This window comes from Oryctolagus cuniculus, chromosome 11, assembly GCF_964237555.1.
Source record: "Oryctolagus cuniculus chromosome 11, mOryCun1.1, whole genome shotgun sequence".
In the NCBI taxonomy this organism is placed as follows: Eukaryota; Metazoa; Chordata; class Mammalia; order Lagomorpha; family Leporidae; genus Oryctolagus; species Oryctolagus cuniculus.
The window spans coordinates 85,775,964-85,796,356 of record NC_091442.1 but is presented as its reverse complement, the minus strand read 5'-3'; the positions used below and the strand labels follow the sequence as shown (position 1 = coordinate 85,796,356).

The 20,393-nt window shown below is 39.1% G+C and overlaps 1 protein-coding gene across 3 annotated transcripts in view; it reads right to left on the bottom strand.

Moving 5' to 3' along the window:
• Positions 1 to 20,393, bottom strand: part of TMTC2 (transmembrane O-mannosyltransferase targeting cadherins 2) — a 449,447-nt gene that overhangs the window by 192,471 nt on the left and 236,583 nt on the right. For all 3 annotated transcript variants that reach the window (XM_002711368.5, XM_017342005.3, XM_070051474.1), the window contains one exon: positions 18,222 to 18,336. In XM_002711368.5, coding sequence (XP_002711414.1) covers positions 18,222 to 18,336 — 115 coding nt within the window. The remainder of the gene's footprint in view (positions 1 to 18,221; positions 18,337 to 20,393) is intronic.

The window sequence follows — 20,393 nt, the reverse complement described above, 5'->3', positions numbered from 1 at the left end:
GAACTTTCATTTTACAAACAATTCATAATTTTGAATAATAATCAGCAATTGATCTTAACACCATAAAACCTTAAATAAAAGTTTTATCTTATGCCTTTTTTAATTGACCTGGATGTAGTTTTAACTCCACCATCCCCATAAAATCATTCGTGACTTCCCCTTTAACATCCTGCAGACATCCGGGTCATTATATAGTAATTCCCTTGCCTTAATAAATGTCTGGCATCTTGACAAAACAGACTTAGCTGAATTTTTTGAATGCAGTATATCTTGGCCAAAATTCAAGAATGGATAATTCAATGCCAAAATATATTCAAGAATTTACATGTAAAATGCACATCTGGTTGATGAGATCATTACACTGTCTGAGTTTCAAATATTCACTAATTTTTACCTTCAGAAATTTTCATAATAAAATCTAGGTCTATATTCTTATCAAATATATTCATTTTGTATGGATACTTAGTAACTCCATGAATTAGCATTGAAAATTACTACAAGACACACTTGAAGACTATGTTTCTATCAACATAAATCTACTTTTTGGTAGATTTTTAAAAACTATAATTCCATTTATAATAAATCATAAGTATACACTTCATTATTAACTACTTAATTTTTTCTGGTTAATGAAAATGGGACTATTGGAAATTTTGTTAAAACATACCTTCTTGGCTGGTTATCCTATTAAGTAATAGATCATTTATATTCTCTTACCAATTTTCAAGAAAACATGTGTTGTCAGCATTTTTGTGATAATGGAAGTATTTCCTGGTTTTTGTGGTGGTGGAGGGTAAAGAGAATTCAAGTCTTGCCACTAGAGGTTATGAGAATATATTCCAGAATCTTAATTCCCTGTCAGTACATACGTAATAATCAGGGTTTCTGGCAGGGAATTTTATTACTCTTATGCTTTGTGGACACTGACTTCACTATAATGGAAAAAACCTGCGGAGTCAATCAACTTGGCAAATCAGCTTAGTGACTGAGGCCAGTAACAGCAGCGGGCACAGAAGTGATTCTGATAGGTTTAATAAGCAGTGATAGACAAACATGTTTGTTTACATGGAAGAAATAAACCTCATCTTTGCTGATTCATCTTCACTCATTCAACCATTCATCGATCTGCTAGTAGATTCATTAAATCAATAGGTTATTAACCCATATATGCAATGGGTTAGCTTTCCATCACTATGGCAAAATATCTAAGACAAGCTACTTACAAAGGAAGGTGGTTCACAGTTTTGGAGGTTCATAGTAGAACCCATTGGTAAGGCTGGAGGATGGTAATGAAGAGTGTGCATGGAAGAATGATCCAAGGTAAGCTAAGAAGCAGAGACAGAACTAAGATTTTATAACCAATCCTCTTGTAAGAACTACCTTCTGAGCACACTTCCCGTGACCTAAGGATCTCTGACTACATTCACTTTTTTTTTTTAAAGGTTTATTTTATTTATTTGAAAGACAGAGTTACAGAGAGAGGTAGAGACAGAGGTCTTCCATCAGCTGGTTCACTCCCCAGATGGCCACAATGGCTGGAGCCTTGCCAATCAGAAGTCAGGAGCCAGGAGCTTCTTCCGGGTCTCCCATGTGGTGCAGGGGCCCAAGGACTTGGGCCATCTTCTTCTTCTTTTTTTTTTTTTTTTTTTTATTTTTACAGGCAGAGTGGACAGTGAGAGGGAGAGAGACAGAGAGAAAGGTTTTCCTTTTCTGTTGGTTCACCCTCCAATGACTGCTGCGGCTGGCACACCGCACTGATCCGATGGCAGGAGCCAGGTGCTTCTCCTGGTCTCCCATGGGGTGCAGGGCCCAAGCACTTGGGCCATCCTCCACTGCACTCCCTGGCCACAGCAGAGAGTTGGCTTGGAAGAGGGGCAACTGGGACAGAATCCAGCGCCCCAAGAGGGACTAGAACCCAGGGTGCTGGCGCCGCAGGCAGAGGATTAGCCTATTGAGCTGCGGCGCTGGCTGGCACTGGGTTTTAAATGCCTGCATGAATTCAGGAATCAAGTCTCATCCAGACCATAGCATTTCAACTCAATCTCTGAAACTCATGTCCATCTTACGTACAATATGCATTCATTCCATTTCAGGTAGTTCCAAAGACTTAACTCATCTCAGACATTAATTCCCAAGTCCCAATCCAATCTGAGACTAAAGGCAAACTACCTTATTTGTGAGCACCTATAAAAGTTTTATACTAGGGTTGGAACTGTGGTTTAAGCTGCCACCTTTTTTTTTTTTTTTTTGACAGGCAGAGTGGACAGTGAGAGAAAGAGACAGAGAGAAAGGTCTTCCTTTGCCATTGGTTCACTCTCCAATGGCCGCTGCGGCCGGCGCACCGCGCTGATCCGATGGCAGGAGCCAGGTACTTATCCTGGTCTCCCATGGGGTGCAGGGCCCAAGTGCTTGGGCCATCCTCCACTGCACTCCCTGTAAGCTGCCACCTTCAATGCTGGCATCCCATATGGGTGCTGGTTCAGTTCCCAGGTGCTCCACTTCCAATCCAGCTTCCTGCTAACGTACCTGGGAAAGCCGAGGAAAATGGTCCAATTGCTTGGGGTGCCTGCAACCATGTGGGAGACCCTAATGAAGCTCCTGGCTCCTGGTTTTGTTCTGTCCTGGCCCTGGTTGTTGCAGCCATTTGGGGAGTGAACCACCGGATAGAATATCGATCTCTCTCCCCGCCTCCCCTCTTTGTAAGTTTGCTTGTTGAATCAAATAAATAAAACTTTAAAAAACAGTCTTATGCTTCAAAGATACAATGGCGAGGCAAACATGAGATACACATTTCTATTCCAAAAGGGGGAGACAAGGATATAAGGGGGATTACCAAAATCCAACAAGATAAACATTAAATCCTGGAGATCTATGTCTGGAATCTGGGCACACTGTGACAGTTGAGTCCCCAAAGGTTTAGGCAGCCCACCCTATGGATTTGCTGGTTGGAGCTCATGCCTCAGTTCTCACAGCCTCTGTGCCTGTGGGGGAAGGGTCAGCCTTGAAGACGTCTGAGATGTCTTCTTAAGTCTTGCCTACTTATCCACAGCTTCCACTCTGCCTATTTTGTTAGCAAGAGGTTTCTCTTCCCTTCTCTCATCTTGATCTTGCCTTTCGTTCACTCCTTCTCTGGCCAGGCTATGAATTTTCCCAGTGTTCCTGATCCCCTCCTTTCTGCTTCTGAATCTCACTGTAAAACTTCCTACTGGCAGGCAATAAAACCCATGCTATAGCCAGATTCTTCGCTGTGGTGGAACAACCAGTGGCTTTCAGTCCAGTTCCTAATAGAAATTCTGATTTCCATCTGCAACAGCATCAGTGTGGCCTTCAGTGTCCACATTTCTATCAACATCTGGACACAAGCACTTAACCAATCCCTTTGATGCTCTAGCTCTTTAAGTTTCCTGGTCTTCGAAACCTTCATCAGTCACCCGAGTACTGTGCTTACAGCATTCTTGGGTTTTCTCTATCCTGCTCCTCCACTCTTCCAATGTATTCCAGGAAACTGCTGCAAAAGCCTTCTCATCTTCCGGTACAGTTAGTCGTAACAACAGTACTCCTCAGTAGCAACTTTCTGTATTAGTCTATTTGCATCACTAGCATAGAATGTCTTAGTTATGCTAATTATGAAGGGAGGCAGCTTGTTTCAGCTCACAGTTTTGGAGGTTCACAGTTCAAGATCAGGTGGACTCTTGTGGTTTGGCCACCTGGTGAAGCCAGAGGACAGTAATGGAGGTTGTGATGTAGGAAACAGAGAGAGTGTGGCCAGGTCCCAGTTGATCTTATAAACAACCCTCTTGTGAGAACAACTTAAACACTCCCCCATACCTACATCCTAATTGGATTAAGCTTACATATTCTCTGCACCATTAACTTATGTCTTTGGGTTTTAAATATTTGCCTGAGTTTGGGGGACAAGTCCCATTCAAACAACACCAGGTTATAGAATGGTACTGAAGTACACCCTAGCTATCTCTAAAGAGAGTAGAGAATAACTAAAGGGAATGCAGTGTCATACATATAAATAAGGTCCTAACTAAAAAGAGGACAGTATTAGCTGCTTGGTGAGATTTGGGAGGATTACCTATCTTTCAGCTCTCAAAGTGGGAGAGGTATCTGGAGATGTCCCCAGGGAAGTGTCACTTGAGCTGAGAAACAAGGGATGCCAACTGAGCTGAGAAAGGACAGACACCAGCCAGACAGAAAGGGTGGAGAGCAGGGTGAAAGGAGGTGAGAAAGGAAGGCAAGAAGGAGAGGGCTGCAGGCAGAACAAATAAGATATGTAGCAGCCTCCTGAGCGGCATCTCTGGAAACACTGAGAAAAACTCTTCAACCAAAAACCACATATAAGAGTAATCACAACAAAACTGGAAATCCTGCATATGTAGAAAAAATATAGCTCTCAACTGCCAGGACTAACTAGTTCAAAATATAATGAGAGGGAAAAAATTCAATTCATATTAGCAAAAGCATTTTTTTAAAACACTAGGAAAAAACCAACTCCAAATACACAACTTTTCTGTGAACAAAAATATAAAATTTTAATAAAGGAAAATATTAAAATAGAAATATAGAAATACATGTATTCAGAGGAAAAAATTTAATAACTTAGCAATGTCAAGTCACCTCACCTTTAATAAATAAAGTCACTGCAAACTCCAAAAAAACTTCTAATGTAATTTAACCAAGTCTATGATCAAGTTCACATTAATAATGAAACACACAGGAGTAATCACAAAGTGTAGGAAACAAATAACAAGGATGACAGCTTGTTTTTCAAAGTTTGAATTTACTAAAGTTACACCAAATAAAATGACTTGTTCTAGTATGGGTTGCCAATAGACTAGAAAAATTTCACAGTGGGGCTGACACTGTGGCATGATGGTTAAACCTCTGCCTGCGACGCTGGCATTCCATATGGGCACCAGTTCCTGTCCCGGCTGATCTGTGGATCCAGCTCTCTGCTAATGGCCTGGGAAAGCAGTGACAGACAGCCCAAGCACTGGGGCCCATGCACCCTTATGGGAGACCCAGAAGAAGCTCTTGGTTCCAGGCTTTGGATTGGTGCAGCTGTGGCCATTACAGCCATTCGGGAAGTGATCAAAGACCTCTCTCTCTCTCTCTGCCTCTAACTCTGCCTCTGAAATAAATATTTTTATAAAAAAGAAAAGTTCATGAAGTGAACCATTGTTTCCATAAGAATTTACTCTACAACAGTAATTATTTAATAAGTTTTAATAAAAATATTAGTCTTCACTTGGAAAAAATTTTATACAAAAATATACAATAATCAAGCCATGGTGGATTAATGAGTTTGACAAAAAACAAACCAAAATTAATCCTACAATACCTCAATAATATACATTTTTTAAACATTAGGCTATAAATAGTTTTTTGTAAATCTGTGCATTTATTTATTGGAACAGATGCAAAGAGACAGAAGGAGGGAATAAGGGAGGAAGGAATGAGGAAAAGAGAGATGGAGAGAGAAGGAGATGGAGAGGAAGAGAAGAGTGGGTGAGGGGAGAGACCTGGGGGATAATGAGAAAGGGACAAGTGGGTAGACAGAAGGGCCAGGAGTGGGTAGAGAGAGGGACCATCTCCCAGTTCACTCCCCATTGTCAGCAATAGTGACTTGAGTTGGGTCAATCCAAAGTTAGGAACCAAGGGATGTAATCTAGGTCTCCCACATGGGTAGTAGGGACCCAACTACTTGAGACTCACTTCCTATCTTCAAAGGGTGCTCACAAAAGGAAGCTGGAATGCACAGCAGAGCTGAAACTCAAATAGACAATTCAACACAGGAGGGTATCCCAAGTAGTGACTTCACCACTAGACCAAATGCCTGCCACGCAAATGGTTTCTTCACAGGAACACAAAACACAGAGACTTAAAGTAAAAGGACATTCATTTTTTTATACAGAAAATTATTTACAACAGAGATTATATGAGACATATAAAGACATGCAAAAACTAGGAAAAGCAGATGTCTGCATGCATACTTATAAGGGAGAAGGGGGCAATTTTACTTTCAGCTCCACAAATGTAACAGCAAAAATCCCACCCAAGAAAAAAATAAGGTTAATTCCTAGGGAAAATTAGAAATAGACAATAGACATAAGAATTATTCCATTCAGCGGCAATTAGGAAAGCAAAAAACTCATAGTTTTGAGATGATCCCATTGAGCATTCATTAATGCTGTTGGTATAATAGGTCAATAATAAACAACTCAATGTTACTCAGAACAGGGGTGATTATAAAATTATGGTGCATATGCCCACATATAAAAAACCAACAGTGACGCATATATCGGGGGAAAAAACTGGTGTGTGTTGTACGTGTGTGTGTAACTACATGTGTTTACACAAACCTGATGGGGTTTGTACTACAGGGGAAGAAATGGGTATCTGTATTTTACTCAATATTCCTCACGCTATTTGAATGTTTCACAGATTATATTTGTGTATTAATTGTGCAATGAAAATTATCAAGTAAAATAAAGTGAAAGTGCTGTGACAGGTGCTAAGCCTTGCTCATGCCGCATGAGCAGAAGGATACTGGAAGCTGCCCTACCTCATTCTGGGAACCAGGGAACAGCCAGATGAGTGGTATTTCCAAAGCACCAGGCGACCCCCATTAGTAGAATTACAACAAATTATTGCAGTCCCATTCATCTTATCTCAGACATGTCAAGCACTTCTGGCATTACTGTTTGATAATCACTCCTGAATTCTCTATTTTGGGAGACCAGTCTGCTTAACCTGGCAACCCTGCACATGTTCCTCCACCCAACGCACACACATACCACCCATGGAATTTAGCCGGAAACTCTGTCCTGAACTTCAGGCATTTGGCCAAGGCTTGCTTTGCCTTACACTTACCCAAGTCTCAACTTCCTATGGGCCATGCTCTGATTATGAACTCTATGTAGTCCCACCAACTATACGCTGCAACAGACCCTTCTAAACTCTTCACAGTTCTGAAAACTTGGCCTTGAATGCACAAACAGACCTCTCTCACCATTTTTAGGATTGGCTTTATAGTGTCAAATGTGAGCCCCACCACTCCTTGTTGTTTTATGCTCCCAAACTGCCTTCCCCTAAGACCAATTTCTTGGCATCAAGAGGTATAAAAACCACTGGAATTTGTGTACAGTTTTACTCTCTTAAAGGACCCTTGTACTCATGCCAGTACTTCACCCTTTCTAGTAGAAAGCACTGTTTGGTCCCCTTCTCTCTTATATTTAAGCTGCTAACAGGGAAATGTTATGGGTTGAATTTTGCTCCCTGCTTCCCAATACACACATAAAAATCTATTTTGAAGGCCTACCCCCTACTACCTGAGTGTGATCTGATTTGGAAATAAATTGATGTAATAAGTTAACATGGGTGGACCCTATTTCAATAGGACCATTATTCTTATAAGAAGATGGGCATGTGAAGACAGAGGCCCACATGGAAAATTCTACCTGATAACAAAGGCAATAGGAGTTACGTAGCTGCAAGCAAATCCATGGCAAAGACTGACAGCAAACCTCCAGAAAGAGGCCTGGAAGGAAGCTCGTATAGGTTTCAGAGGGAGTACGGCATGCTCACACAGCTACTTCTGACTTTTAGCTACTGCTGGCCTGTGAGATAATAGATCTGTAGTGTTGCTTGCCACCACATTCATAGTACTATGTTACGGCAGCCTTAGGAAATTAATACACGAACTTCAAGAAAACGCACAGTGGGCATTTGATTTGAAAAGCCTCTTTATGAGCCAGAATTGTTTCATAAATGTGATAAAAATACAAATTCAAGGATCTTATCAACTAGTACTTATTAGTAATTCTCTCCCTTATTGAAAAATGGAAATATTTTCTGCTCTAATGTGGATTTTGTAATCCATTTATAAAATTAAGAAAAAAACGTAGAAATTCTCTGCTATCCCAAGAGGCTCAATACTAATGAAAATGGCACTGTGCTTCAACATTAAACTTGTACTGGGGCTGGCGCTGTGGTGCAGTAGGTTAATCCTCCACCTGTGGCGCCAGCATCCCATATGGGCACCAGTTCTGGTCCCGGTTGCTCCCCTTCCAGTCCAGCTCTCTGCTGTGGCCTGGGCAAGCAGTGGGGGATGGCCCAAGTGCTTGGGCCCTGCATCCGCATGGGAGACCAGGAGGAGGCACCTGGCTCCTGGCTTCGGATCAGCACAGCTCCAGCCACTGCAGCCATCTGGGGAGTGAACCAACGGAAGGAAGACCTTTCTGTCTCTCCCTCTCACTGTCTTAACTCTACCTCTCAAATAAATAAATAAAATCTTTAAAAAAAATAAAAATAAACTTGTATTGCTACTAAATTACCACAGTACTGTATATTATATTACAGGAGTCTTTAGTCCCAATTTATTTGCAAGTCTTGTTTTTGGAGGCAGATACTGATCAAATGATTTCCTGGCATTTCTAGAGATGATACAAGTTTTTTGATCTTTTGACTTTTAAATTAAAAGCATATAGTAATTGAACTATAATATTAAATAGTCCATCAACATCTCACACTAAATCCCATCTGACAGTGGTGTTTCAACCTTCAACATGTTGCTGCAGCCGTAATATGCATTTTAAGATATAGCTCCACTCATGAATATAAATGAGTAACTGGATTGTTGTGGTGTTCAGTCTCATTTTAATTTTTTTATTCTTGGGTTTGTTTGTGCATATTTATGCTTGTATTACATTTAGTCTGACATTTTGCTAACAGCTTTATCTAGCTTCATAAAAATAAATGGCAAATATGATTAGTGCATAAATTGTCACTGCACTGAAGATCTGACAGAACTCACTAGCCAAACACCTTGTTTAGAAAGTTATTTTTTTTAATTTATTTTCAAAGCTTTCCAAGGTTTCTGATTCACATTGCCTTCTTTTTCTTGGACCAATATCATTTATATTTTTCTATAAAGCATTTCTATTATTATGATTTTCATATATGTTATTGTTACTTTCAGTCAGTGTCATATATCCAGTTATAAAAGTTTTCTCAATCTCAACATTGTATATTTGAAGTTTATCTATTTGGTCTTGTATTACACTTGCTGGAAGGTCTTAAACTTTCAGAGAAAACACTCTTAGATCTTTGATGTTTGCAGTAATTTCTACTTTGCCTCCATATTCTAATTCATTGATTTTTTAAATAAAAGTTTATTTGTTTGAGAGCCAGAATTACAGAACAAGAAACACAGAGAAGAGAGAGAGAGAGAAAAGAGAGAGAGAGAGAGAGAGAGAGAAGAGAGAGAGAGAGAAGAGAGAGAAGAGAGAGAGATCTCTTCCACCTGCTGGTTCACTCTCCATTGGCCACAACAGCTAGATCTGGGCCAGGCCAAAGCCAGGAACCAGGAGCTTCTTCCAGGTCTCCCACATGGGTGCAGGGGCCCAAGCACTTGGTCCATCTTGCACTGCTTTTCCAGGCCATTAGCAGGGAGCTGGATTAGAAGTGGAGCAGGCGGGACTTAAACAAGCTCCCTTACAGAATGCTGGCATTGCAGGAGGCGGTGTAACCACTACACCACAATGCTGGCTGCTCATATTTTCTTTTTTATTTATCTTAAAAGACAACATTTATTTTGCTATTCCTTTCGCAGCTTCTCAGACTGGATGGTTACTTAAATTCTCACAATGCAGAACAAAATTGACAACTAATTTATGATGCAAAATCTCTGCTATCATGAGCAATGATGTCCCTATTACAAGATAACCAATAATTGATTATACCACATTGAATTTATTATTTGCATTTTGACATCTAGCGACAAATGAAATATTCAATACTCTATTGAATTACCTTTTAAACAGCATTTGGAACAGGCTGACTTAGACAAATCCATAACAGCAATGAAAGAACATCAGCTACTTTTCAGCCAAAAGATCAATTACATTTCAAATGGCAATGAGTGGCACATTTAAAAAGGCTGAAAGTTGAGTATGCATTTATAATATCTGACACTATGAATCATTAGGAAAGGTTCACTTATTTTGTCCCTAAAATTTATTGTGATTGAAAAGAAAAATGAACATCATAATATAGATCTGTTTAAATCTGGTTTTAAAACAACTTCTTGGGTGAAGCATTCGCTTTTAGTAAATATCACGATATAAATAAAAATAAATATAAAACTGCAATAAATACATAATGTGTATTGCTACTAAGTGTAGAATTAAGTACTGTTTTAAATTTCACATGTATGATTATTCTTGCTAAGAAATGATTAAAATTATATCAAATTATAATTAATGGACTCAGAAAATTAAACATGCAATCCGGGGCAAGCATTGTGGAGCAGCAAGTTAAGCCACTACCTGCACTGCCAGCATCCCGTATGAGTGCCAGTTTGAGTTCTGGATGCTCCATTTCTGATCCAGCTCCCTGTTAATGCGCCTGGAAAAGCAGATGATGATGACCCCAGTTCCTGGACTCACGCCACCCACATAGGAGATCAAGTGGGAGTTCCACTCCCAGCAATGGTCACTGCAGCCATTTAGGGAGTGAACCAGTGGGGGGATGACCTCCCGCCCCCATTTTGTCTCACACTGTCTTTATGGAACTTTCAAACAAACAAATAAATCTTAAAATATTAAAATGAAAATGTATTCTGCATACCTTTCTTCCTGAAAGCAACTCTTAGCACAGGTGTACAAATCCACCAAAAATTTTCCAACAAAATTTTGCACTGTGAGTTCAGCAAACTCAGTAACTATTACAAAAGTTAAATAATACTTTATTAGATTTAACTAAAAATATTTTATTTTTACATGTAATGTTTGAATTAAAATTTTTCTGACATTGAAATATACATTGAAGTGTTCTTTACTTCATACCTTCGGTTTATTTCTGCTTCCCTAAGCACAAATACAATTGTTGCATAGATACAAAGTCACACATTTTATATTCAAATATTGGCTGCTCCACCTACTGGCTGCATGACCTTGTACAAATTGGCTAAGTCTTCCCCTCATTGTATGGTGTTCATCTAAGACAAACTATAACAGCATATGTGGAGTTTCACAAAGCTCATGAAAAACTCATCCAAAATATAAAGCTTTTTTGTTTAAAAATTGATAAATGTGCAAAGTTTCCACATAATACACATATTCTATGATTTCTGAAAGACCTTTCATATGTAAATAACTAAAGTGAGGTTGGACCCATACAAGGAAGTTAAGCAACTACTACCTCAGGAAGAAAAAACTGAAATTACTCCATCATTTTATAAACAAAGAATATAATCCTTCTTTCATATGTACCTCATTACAACCTGTATCACTCTTGAAAAATACTGTCCAAAATATTTTATAATCTTATAAGGCAAAACTCAACCTCAGATAAAATCCCACAGCACTTGGGTTTATATCAATTAATATTAGTTATGAATATTTCATCAAATTATCCATTTTTCTTTCTATTCTCCTAAAACAATGTTCAGATGTGTTATTTAAATGTTCTAATTATATTTCTAAAATATAAATGTAAATTTAAAATTCCAATGATTAAGTTACAGGCTATATCTGGCCCCCTAGAATTATTCCCTGCCTGGCCACTGCTGAGATTACCCACTTCAGTAATGATTATTTTATAGCGCAATGACATGTCTTTAGATTATTTTCTTAATAAAACCTAATAACACAAAACTTTTCCAATACTGTATAAACCAAGGACGCTTATGGATGTTGAATTTTTCTTTAAAAAATCTAGGTTACTGATTAAATGTTAGGCAGAGGACTTAACAGATTCCTAAAAGTTTCTAAAACTCATGAACAAGTATAAGTATATTGCATTCCAATTAACAGAAATAATTTGTTGGCTTCAGGCATCTGTCATAAAATATATTTAAAAGACATCACTGTAACTGATGCTGGGAAAAATGATTAATGCCTACTATTGCCACAAAGGAGTATGATCAAGTTACATTTACTGGAAGGACTGAACAAGGCAAATTCCTTTTCTTTTAGTAGCTGAAATAGAGGAAAAATAATTTCTGTATGTCTGGGAAGATTATGTAATAAAAGTAGCATATACATCTCAAAAGTAAATTGTTCATCTTTCAAAGACCCCAAAACTATACATGAGAAAACTTGTCTTTTTCTTCTATGCCCATAAGTAGGAAAACATGTTCTGTTAGGAACATAGGTACCAAGCACATACTTGATATTAAGGGTTGTTTAAGGTTTATCTTGGTGCATTTTGTTAATATTTGATTTTAAAAGTCACTGAAGAATTTATCCATTTTTTTACATTTTTTATATTTTTTTTAATTTGGTAAATATAAATTTCCAAAGCACAGTTTATGGATTACAATGCCCCCCCACACACACAATTTCCCTCCCACTCGCACCCCTCCCATCTCCCGCTCCCTCTCCCATTCCATTCACATCAAAATTCATTTTCAATTCTCTTTATATACAGAAGTTCAATTCAGCATATATTAAGTAAAGATTTCATCAGTTTGCACCCACACAGAAACACAAAATGTTAAATACTGTTTCAGTACTAGTTATAGCATTACTTCACAATGGACAACACATTAAGGACAGATCCCACATGAGGAGTAAGTACACAGTGACTCCTGTTGTTGACTTAACAATTTGACACTCTTGTTTATGGCATTAGTAATCACTCTAGGCTCTAGTCATGAGTTTCCAAGGCTATGGAAGCCTTTTGGGTTTGCCGATTTCAATCTTATTCCGACAGGGTCATAGATAGTCAAAGTGGAAGTTCTCTCCTCCCTTCAGAGAAAGGTACCTCCTTCTTTGATGGCCTCATTCTTTCCACTGGGATCTCACTCACAGAGACCTTTCATTTAGGTTTTGTTTTTCTTTTTTTTTTTGCCAGAGTGTCTTGGCTTTCCATGCCTAAAATACTCTCATGGGCTCTTCAGCCAGATCAAAATGCCTTAAGGGCTGATTCTGAGGCCAGAGTGCTATTAGGACATTTGCCATTCTAGGAGTCTGCTGTGTATCCCACTTCCCATGTTGGATCATTCTCTCCCTTTTTGATTCTATCAGTTAGTATTAGCAGACACTAGTCTTGTTTCTGTGATCCCTTTGACTCTTAGACCTATCAGTGTGATCAATTGTGAACTGAAATTGATCACTGGGACTAGTGAGATGGCATTGGTACATGACACCTTGATGGGATTGTATTGGAATCCCCTGGCACGTTTCTAACTCCGCCATTTGGGGCAAGTCCGATTGAGCATGTCCCAAATTGTACATCTCCTCCCTCTCTTATTCCCACTCTTATATTTAACAGGGATCACTTTTCAGTTAAAACTTAAACACCTAAGAATAATTGTGTGTTAATTACAGAGTTCAACCAATAGCACTAGAACAAAACAAAGAGAAAATACTAAAATGGATAAAGTATTACATTGTACATCAACAGTCAGGACAAGAGCTGATCAAGTCACTGTTTCTCATAGTGTCCATTTCACTTCAACAGGTTTCCCCTTTGGTGCTCAGTTAGTTGTCGCCAATCAGGGAGAACATATGATATTTGTCCCTTTGGCAAAACAACATGGTACTGGTACAGAAACAGATGGATAGACCAATGGAACAGAATTGAAACACCAGAAATCAATCCAAACATCTACAGCCAACTTATATTTGATCAAGGATCTGAAACCAATCCCTGGAGTAAGGACAGTCTGTTCAATAAATGGTGCTGGGAAAATTGGATTTCCACGTGCAGAATCATGAAGCAAGATCCCTACCTTTCTCCTTACACAAAAATCCACTCAACATGGATTAAAGACTTAAATCTATGACCTGACACCATCAAATTATTAGAGAGCATTGGAAAAACCCTGCAAGATATAGGTACCGGCAATGACTTCTTGGAAAACACCCCAGAAGCACAGGCAGTCAAAGCCAAAATTAACATTTGGGATTGCATCAAATTGAGAAGTTTCTGTACTGCAAAAGAAACGGTCAGGAGAGTGAAGAGGCGACTGACAGAATGGGAAAAAATATTTGCAAACTACACAACAGATAAAGGGTTGATAACCAGAATCTACAAAGAGATCAAGAAACTCCACAAGATCAAAACAAACAACCCACTTAAGAGATGGGCCAAGGACCTCAATAGACATTTTTCAAAAGAGGAAATCCAAATGGCCAACAGACACATGAAAAAATGTTCAAGATCACTAGCAATCAGGGAAATGCAAATCAAAACCACAATGAGGTTTCACCTCACCCCGGTGAGAATGGCTCACATCCAGAAATCTACCAACAATAGATGCAGGAGAGGATATGGGGAAAAAGGGACACTAACCCACTGTTGGTGGGAATGCAAACTGGTTAAGCCACTATGGAAGTCAGTCTGGAGATTCCTCAGAAACTTGAATATAACCCTACCATTCAACCCAGCCATCCCACTCCTTGGAATTTACCCAAAGGAAATGAAATTGGCAAACAAAACAGCTGTCTGCACCTTAATGTTTATTGCAGCTCAATTCACAATAGCTAAGACCTGGAACCAACCCAAATGCCCATCAACAGTAGACTGGATAAAGAAATTATGGGACATGTACTCTATAGAATACTATACAGCAGTCAAAAACAATGAAACCCAGTCATTTGCAACAAGATGGAGGAATCTGGAAAACAGTATGCTGAGTGAATTAAGCCAGTCCCAAAGGGACAAATTTATCAATACTGAAATATAATTATCAGCTATCAGAATTCTGTCAATCATAGGGGTTACATAATCAAATACTTTCAAATTATTGCAAAGATTTTTATGGAAATTAAGCACTTCATTTAAACAATTTATTGTGGCTTAAAAACATGATAATATTGGGGCCAACGCCATGGCACACTAGGTTAATCCTCTGCCTGCAGCGCTGGCATCTCATATGGGCACCAGTTCTAGTCTCAGTTGCTCCTCTTCCAGTCCAGCTCTCTGCTATGGCCTGGGATAGCAGTGGAGGATGGCCCAAGTGCTTGGGCCCCTGCACCAGGAAGAAGCTCCTAGTTCTTGGCTTCAGATTGGCCCAGCTCTGGCCATTGTGGCCATTTGGAAAGTGAATCAATGGATGGAAGACCCTCTCTCTCTGTGTGCCCCTCTCTATAACTCTACCTCTCAAATATTTTTTTAAAGACATGATAATATTAAAAGATTTTGGGGAGAAGTGTATGACATTTATGATATATTCCATTGTCTACAATTAGGGAGGAAAATGGATATTGTTAGTAACCACTTCTCCAGCAAGGATTTTCACTAGGTATTGAAGAGTTCTACCCACCAGCTTTCAAAGTTATTACACACATCCATAGAGTTAGAAGATGTAGTTTTTAAGTTACACAGAAAATGGAATTGTCTGAGTAAACTTCTGATCTCAGAAAAGAATAAGCCTGGATAAATACATTTCCTTTCCCTTTGAATACCTGCCCAGAAGATAATGCCAAGAGGTAACCAATTTTTTAACCAATAGCTGCAGATAGGAGACAAAAAAACCAATTTCACTGAAGAGGTGTTGGGTGTTCAGCTTACATTCTTCCACCAAAAATAACAGAAAATGGGCCTCAGAATAAAACTGGTATCACAAAGTGTAGGCAAAGGGCTCCATAAATATCACTTTATCACTTTCAGAGCAAAAAAAAAAAAAGGTTATGCAAGAAAATTGATTAAACTGACAAGATTCATTACTCAGTAATACAGTAACATAATATTGTTCAGATAAAGAGGACTTGACATTGACAGAAAATTAGTTTCAGTCAAGAAAGAGAAAAGATACAAATTCAAATTATTTCAGGAGAGTTGATGCTAGTATTGTTGTGCGGCATGAAACATGACAGAGAATGGATAGAAGGAAAGGGTATGTTTCATGTGTAGGAATTGCAGGTAAAAACAAAAAAATGAAACACTGTGCAAACCAACCTAAAGTGTTAGTGACCTAAGTCTAGGACTCCGTTAAAGACAAGGTCTTGGGGCTAGTGCTGTGGCGGCGTAGCTAGTAAAACCACCACCTGCAGTGCTGGCATCCCATATGGGCGCCAGTTCAAGTACTGGCGGCTCCATTTCTGATCCAACTCTCTCCTATGGCCTGGGAAAGCAGTAGAAGGCGGCCCGAGTCCTTGGGGCCCTGTACCTGCATGGGAGACCCGGAAGAAGCTCCTGACTCCTGGCTTCAGATCAGCGCAGCTCCAGCAGTTGTGGCAAATTGGGAAGTGAACCAGTGGATGGAAGACCTCTCTCTCTCTCTCTCTGTGTATGTGTGTGTGTGTGTGTCTCCTTCTCTCTGTGTAACTCTTTCAAATAAATGAATCTTTAAAAAAAAAAAAAAAAAGACAAGTTCTGTATGGATAAGAAATTTTTTTTGCCTAACGTAAAAAATATCTACCCATTTGGACTAATCCAGTCAAAAGAGTTAAGTATCCAGAGCATATGTACTTATGAAGAATTATGAAAGATTACAAAATTAGTTTGGTACTGTTAAAATTACTACACATTTCTAGGAGTAGGCATTTTATTTCTGCCTGAGGATGGTAGCCCTTTTATTTTTCCTATTTCTTCTTCTTTTTACTTTTTCTGAGATACAGTGACAGCAAGCTACTGTGTACTTGTTCACTCTCCAAATGCCTATAGTGGGTTAGGCTGGAGCCAGCAACTGGGATCACAACTAGAGCTCCCATGTGGGTGACCAGAAGCCAATTAAGTGAACCATCACTGCTACCTCTCAGGGTCTGTATCAGCAGGAAGCTGGAGTCAGGACGTACAGCAGGGAATCAAACCCAGTCAGGTATAAGAATGTAGGCATCGGAACTGTTAGCTAAATGTGTCTTCCCTGGTCTTTTTGAAAGATTGATTTTATTTATTTGGAAGGCATAATTACAGAGAGAAGGGATAGTGAGAGAGAGACAAGCCTTCCATTTGCTGGTTCACTCCCCAAATGGCTGCAAAGGCCAGGATTGGGCCAGGTCGAAGCCAGGAGCCAGGAGCTTGCACCAGGTCTCCCATGTGGGTTCAGGGGCCCAAGCACTTGGGCCATTCTCCACTGCCTTCCCAGGAGCTGGATTGCAAGGGGAGTGGCCAGGGGTGGAACCAGCGCCCATGTGGGATGCTGTGCACTGTAGGCTGAACCTTGTGTCAAAGCAGTGGCCCCAGCTGGTCATCTTTTAACAGGGAACAAGCCTCCCTCCACTCCATCTCAACTCCAGAAGCACTGTAAACGGAAGTGTCTCACTGTGGGTCTCTATCCTGTGTTTCAACCAAGAGAGAACCCATGATCACATGAGGACACTCAGAATATTCATTCCAGGATTCATATAGAGAACAAGACAAGAAGTTCTATATCCTGCCAGAGTCATTTTTCTCATTGTTACAGACAAAGTCCCATAGAAAATGGAACAAACCCTGAGGAAACAAGACTACAAGATGGAGACCAATTCCTGGAGCCCCAGAACCTGCACCCAACTGCGCTTGCATCCAGTCAACCCCAGAACTTCCAGTTACGGCAGGAAATAAATTCTCTTGTGGTTAAGCAAGTTTCAACTAGATTTCTATTTCTATTACAAACAAAAAATTCTCACAAATTCAAGAGACAAAGGAAAGCTATGAGTTTAGCTTGAATGTACCAGCTCAAACCTCACAACACTCCTGAGGACTCTGCATTCAAAGAATAGAACCAGTGTTGACTCCAGGGATTTTTCCAACCCAACACAGATGGATCTTCTGCATCATTCCACCACCCAAACCTTGCAGAGGAGGAAGCAGCAGTAGCAGCAGCAACATCACTAGCATTTTATTCATGAACAGCCCTGCTTTAGCACACACTCTCTATATATTTTGAAAAAAGCAATTTTTTAATGAGGACAAAATCTATCACTATTAATCATGAAAGTATCTGTTGTTTGAGTATCATACATACGGGCTTGTTTTCTCTCATTACAAAGGGAATAAACTCCTTAGAGACCAAAAAGTATTTAAACCAACTTTGTTATAATATGGCATACTCAAAAAACTTCAGCCATATCCATCAATACACAGGAATATTGATGATGTAGTCAAAAACAAAGGAATCACAAACACCATCCACCTACGAGTTTCAGGAGCATGATTGATGAAAAGACTGTTTCAGAAAAACAGCTATCATCATCTCCATTTCCAGCAGTTAAATCAATAGTACCTCTCACTGCAGGTTTCCAAGATGAACTGAACCAGGGAAAGCAAGGCGTACTCACAAATTATAAAGCATGTCAGCCATGTTGCTGCGGTAGTACAAAGCATTTCTATAGGCGCTTTCAGCTTCAGAAATTTTGCTCTGACTCTTCAGAACATTTCCAAGGTTACCCCATGCTGTCAAGAAGAAAAAGAAGTATTCAGGCAGAGCATCAATCCAATTACACATGACATAATATCAGGCCATCAGGAAGTACCATGGGGAGAGAAAAACCTTCATAAAACATTTTGAAGAAGGAAAATTTATTTCATTTCTACACGAACATTTCATCAAACCAGGAGATTAAATACAATCAAAGTCTTAAAAACAACTGAAGCAATTATTATGTCTCAAAGCTGATATACATACACAGTTCATCATAAGGCCAAGAACAATGTTATCTTAAATCACACACAAAGACTTCATGCTCTTTCAAATTTCACCAGGGGTCTTACTGCTCTGAAGTTACTGTATACTTAATGGACCAGAAACTCTAAGAAATTATCTTTAAATAAACAAAGATTTCATTCAAGTATGAACTGATAAATGACATAGAAGATCTGGAAATGAAAAAAAAAAAAGAAGAAAGAAAAAGAAAACTGAACAAGATCAAAGCTATCAAGAGGCTCAATAGGTATCAGAAGATATCAATAAAACATTATCCTTCTTAACACAGTTAAATGTATCTGGTATGTTCATGTTCAGATATAATGTTCCCTTAAGCCCTTCTTGCTAATAAATTCACTACTATAAAATTCAGGATCCTTACACATAATTGCGTTGAAAATTATGTATTTCTGTACACCCTTTAGTTTCTTCTTAAATAAATGGGACTTCTCAACATGGCTTAAATAACTGCCCACATAGCACGCTTTCAAAAGTAACTCCTTGGGGGCCAGCATTGTGGTATAGCGGTTAAAGCCACTGCCTGCAGTGCCAACATCCCATATGGGTGCTGATTTGAGACACGCTGCTCCATTTCTAATCTAGCTCTCTGCTGTGGCCTGGGAAAGAAAGCAGTAGAAGATGGCCCAAGTCCTTGGGCACCTGCAACTGCAGAGGAGACCCAGAGGAAGCTCCTGGCTTCGGAATGGTGCAGCTCCAGCCGTGGCAGCCATCTGGGGAGTGAACCATCAGATGGAAGGCCTTTCTCTCTCTCTCTCTCTCTCTCTCTCTCTCTGCCTCTCTGTAGCTCTAAATTTCAAATAATAAATTTTTTTTAAAGTAACTCCTTATCCTGTCTTCTTTTCTCCTGGGACGGAAATAGAGTAGAGTCCTGAAACCACAGTCCCACCAGCAGGAACAAGGGGCTGAGAAGAGTCAGGTGTACTGACATGTATTTATTTGGATAGTTACTTACTATACCTGAAGAATGAAGGGGATGTTGAGGAATAAATTTTTAGTTCATAAAAAAAGTACAGAATCTTTCTACTTCAGATTTTCCTGTGTGCCTGTAAGTGATTTAAAAGTTCTGTGATTCTAATTGATAATCAGTATAATAGGGAAACAATTAAAGTCTCTTTTTTGATGAGGATTAAATAGAGTAGGATTTTTAGGACAATGTCTGATACGTAAATATTTAATAGTTGCTTTTTCATTAGTATTATAGTTAATCCTCTTTGAAATTTATAATAAACATGGCATATAAATAATACTAAACACCAGTACAATGCACTGTATATCCTTATTTTTATCTATAAAGCATACCCATACTTCATATTTGGGAAGCCATATACCTTCTTTGCTCTGTTGGAAAATAGAAGGCAGGCATTGAAGTCATCATTACCCAACACCCAATAGTGCCCCCCCCACACCACACATTTGCCATGTATCATCTTGCTGAGCTCTCACTCAGCAGACATGTATATAAATATTATGTCCATCTGTGGGAAAGGAAATAGACTCGACAGTAGAGAACTTACCAAGTCAATATACTAAAGTATATTATAAAGTATATAATCCAAAGCTTGCTACTTCCAAACGTTTTCTACCCTCCATCTAACATTAGCATACCATGTTTCATCTTTCACTGCAAACCAACACTCACACATTATGAATTAGGGTTGGGCATGTGGGTCTATAGAAAATGCTATCTTTAAATGGAAAGATAAACTGGTTTGTTTAGACTATGGTCAAATTGAACTATGGAGCCAAGAACTGAAAACAAAGAGGAAAAGCAAAGAGAAAAATAAAT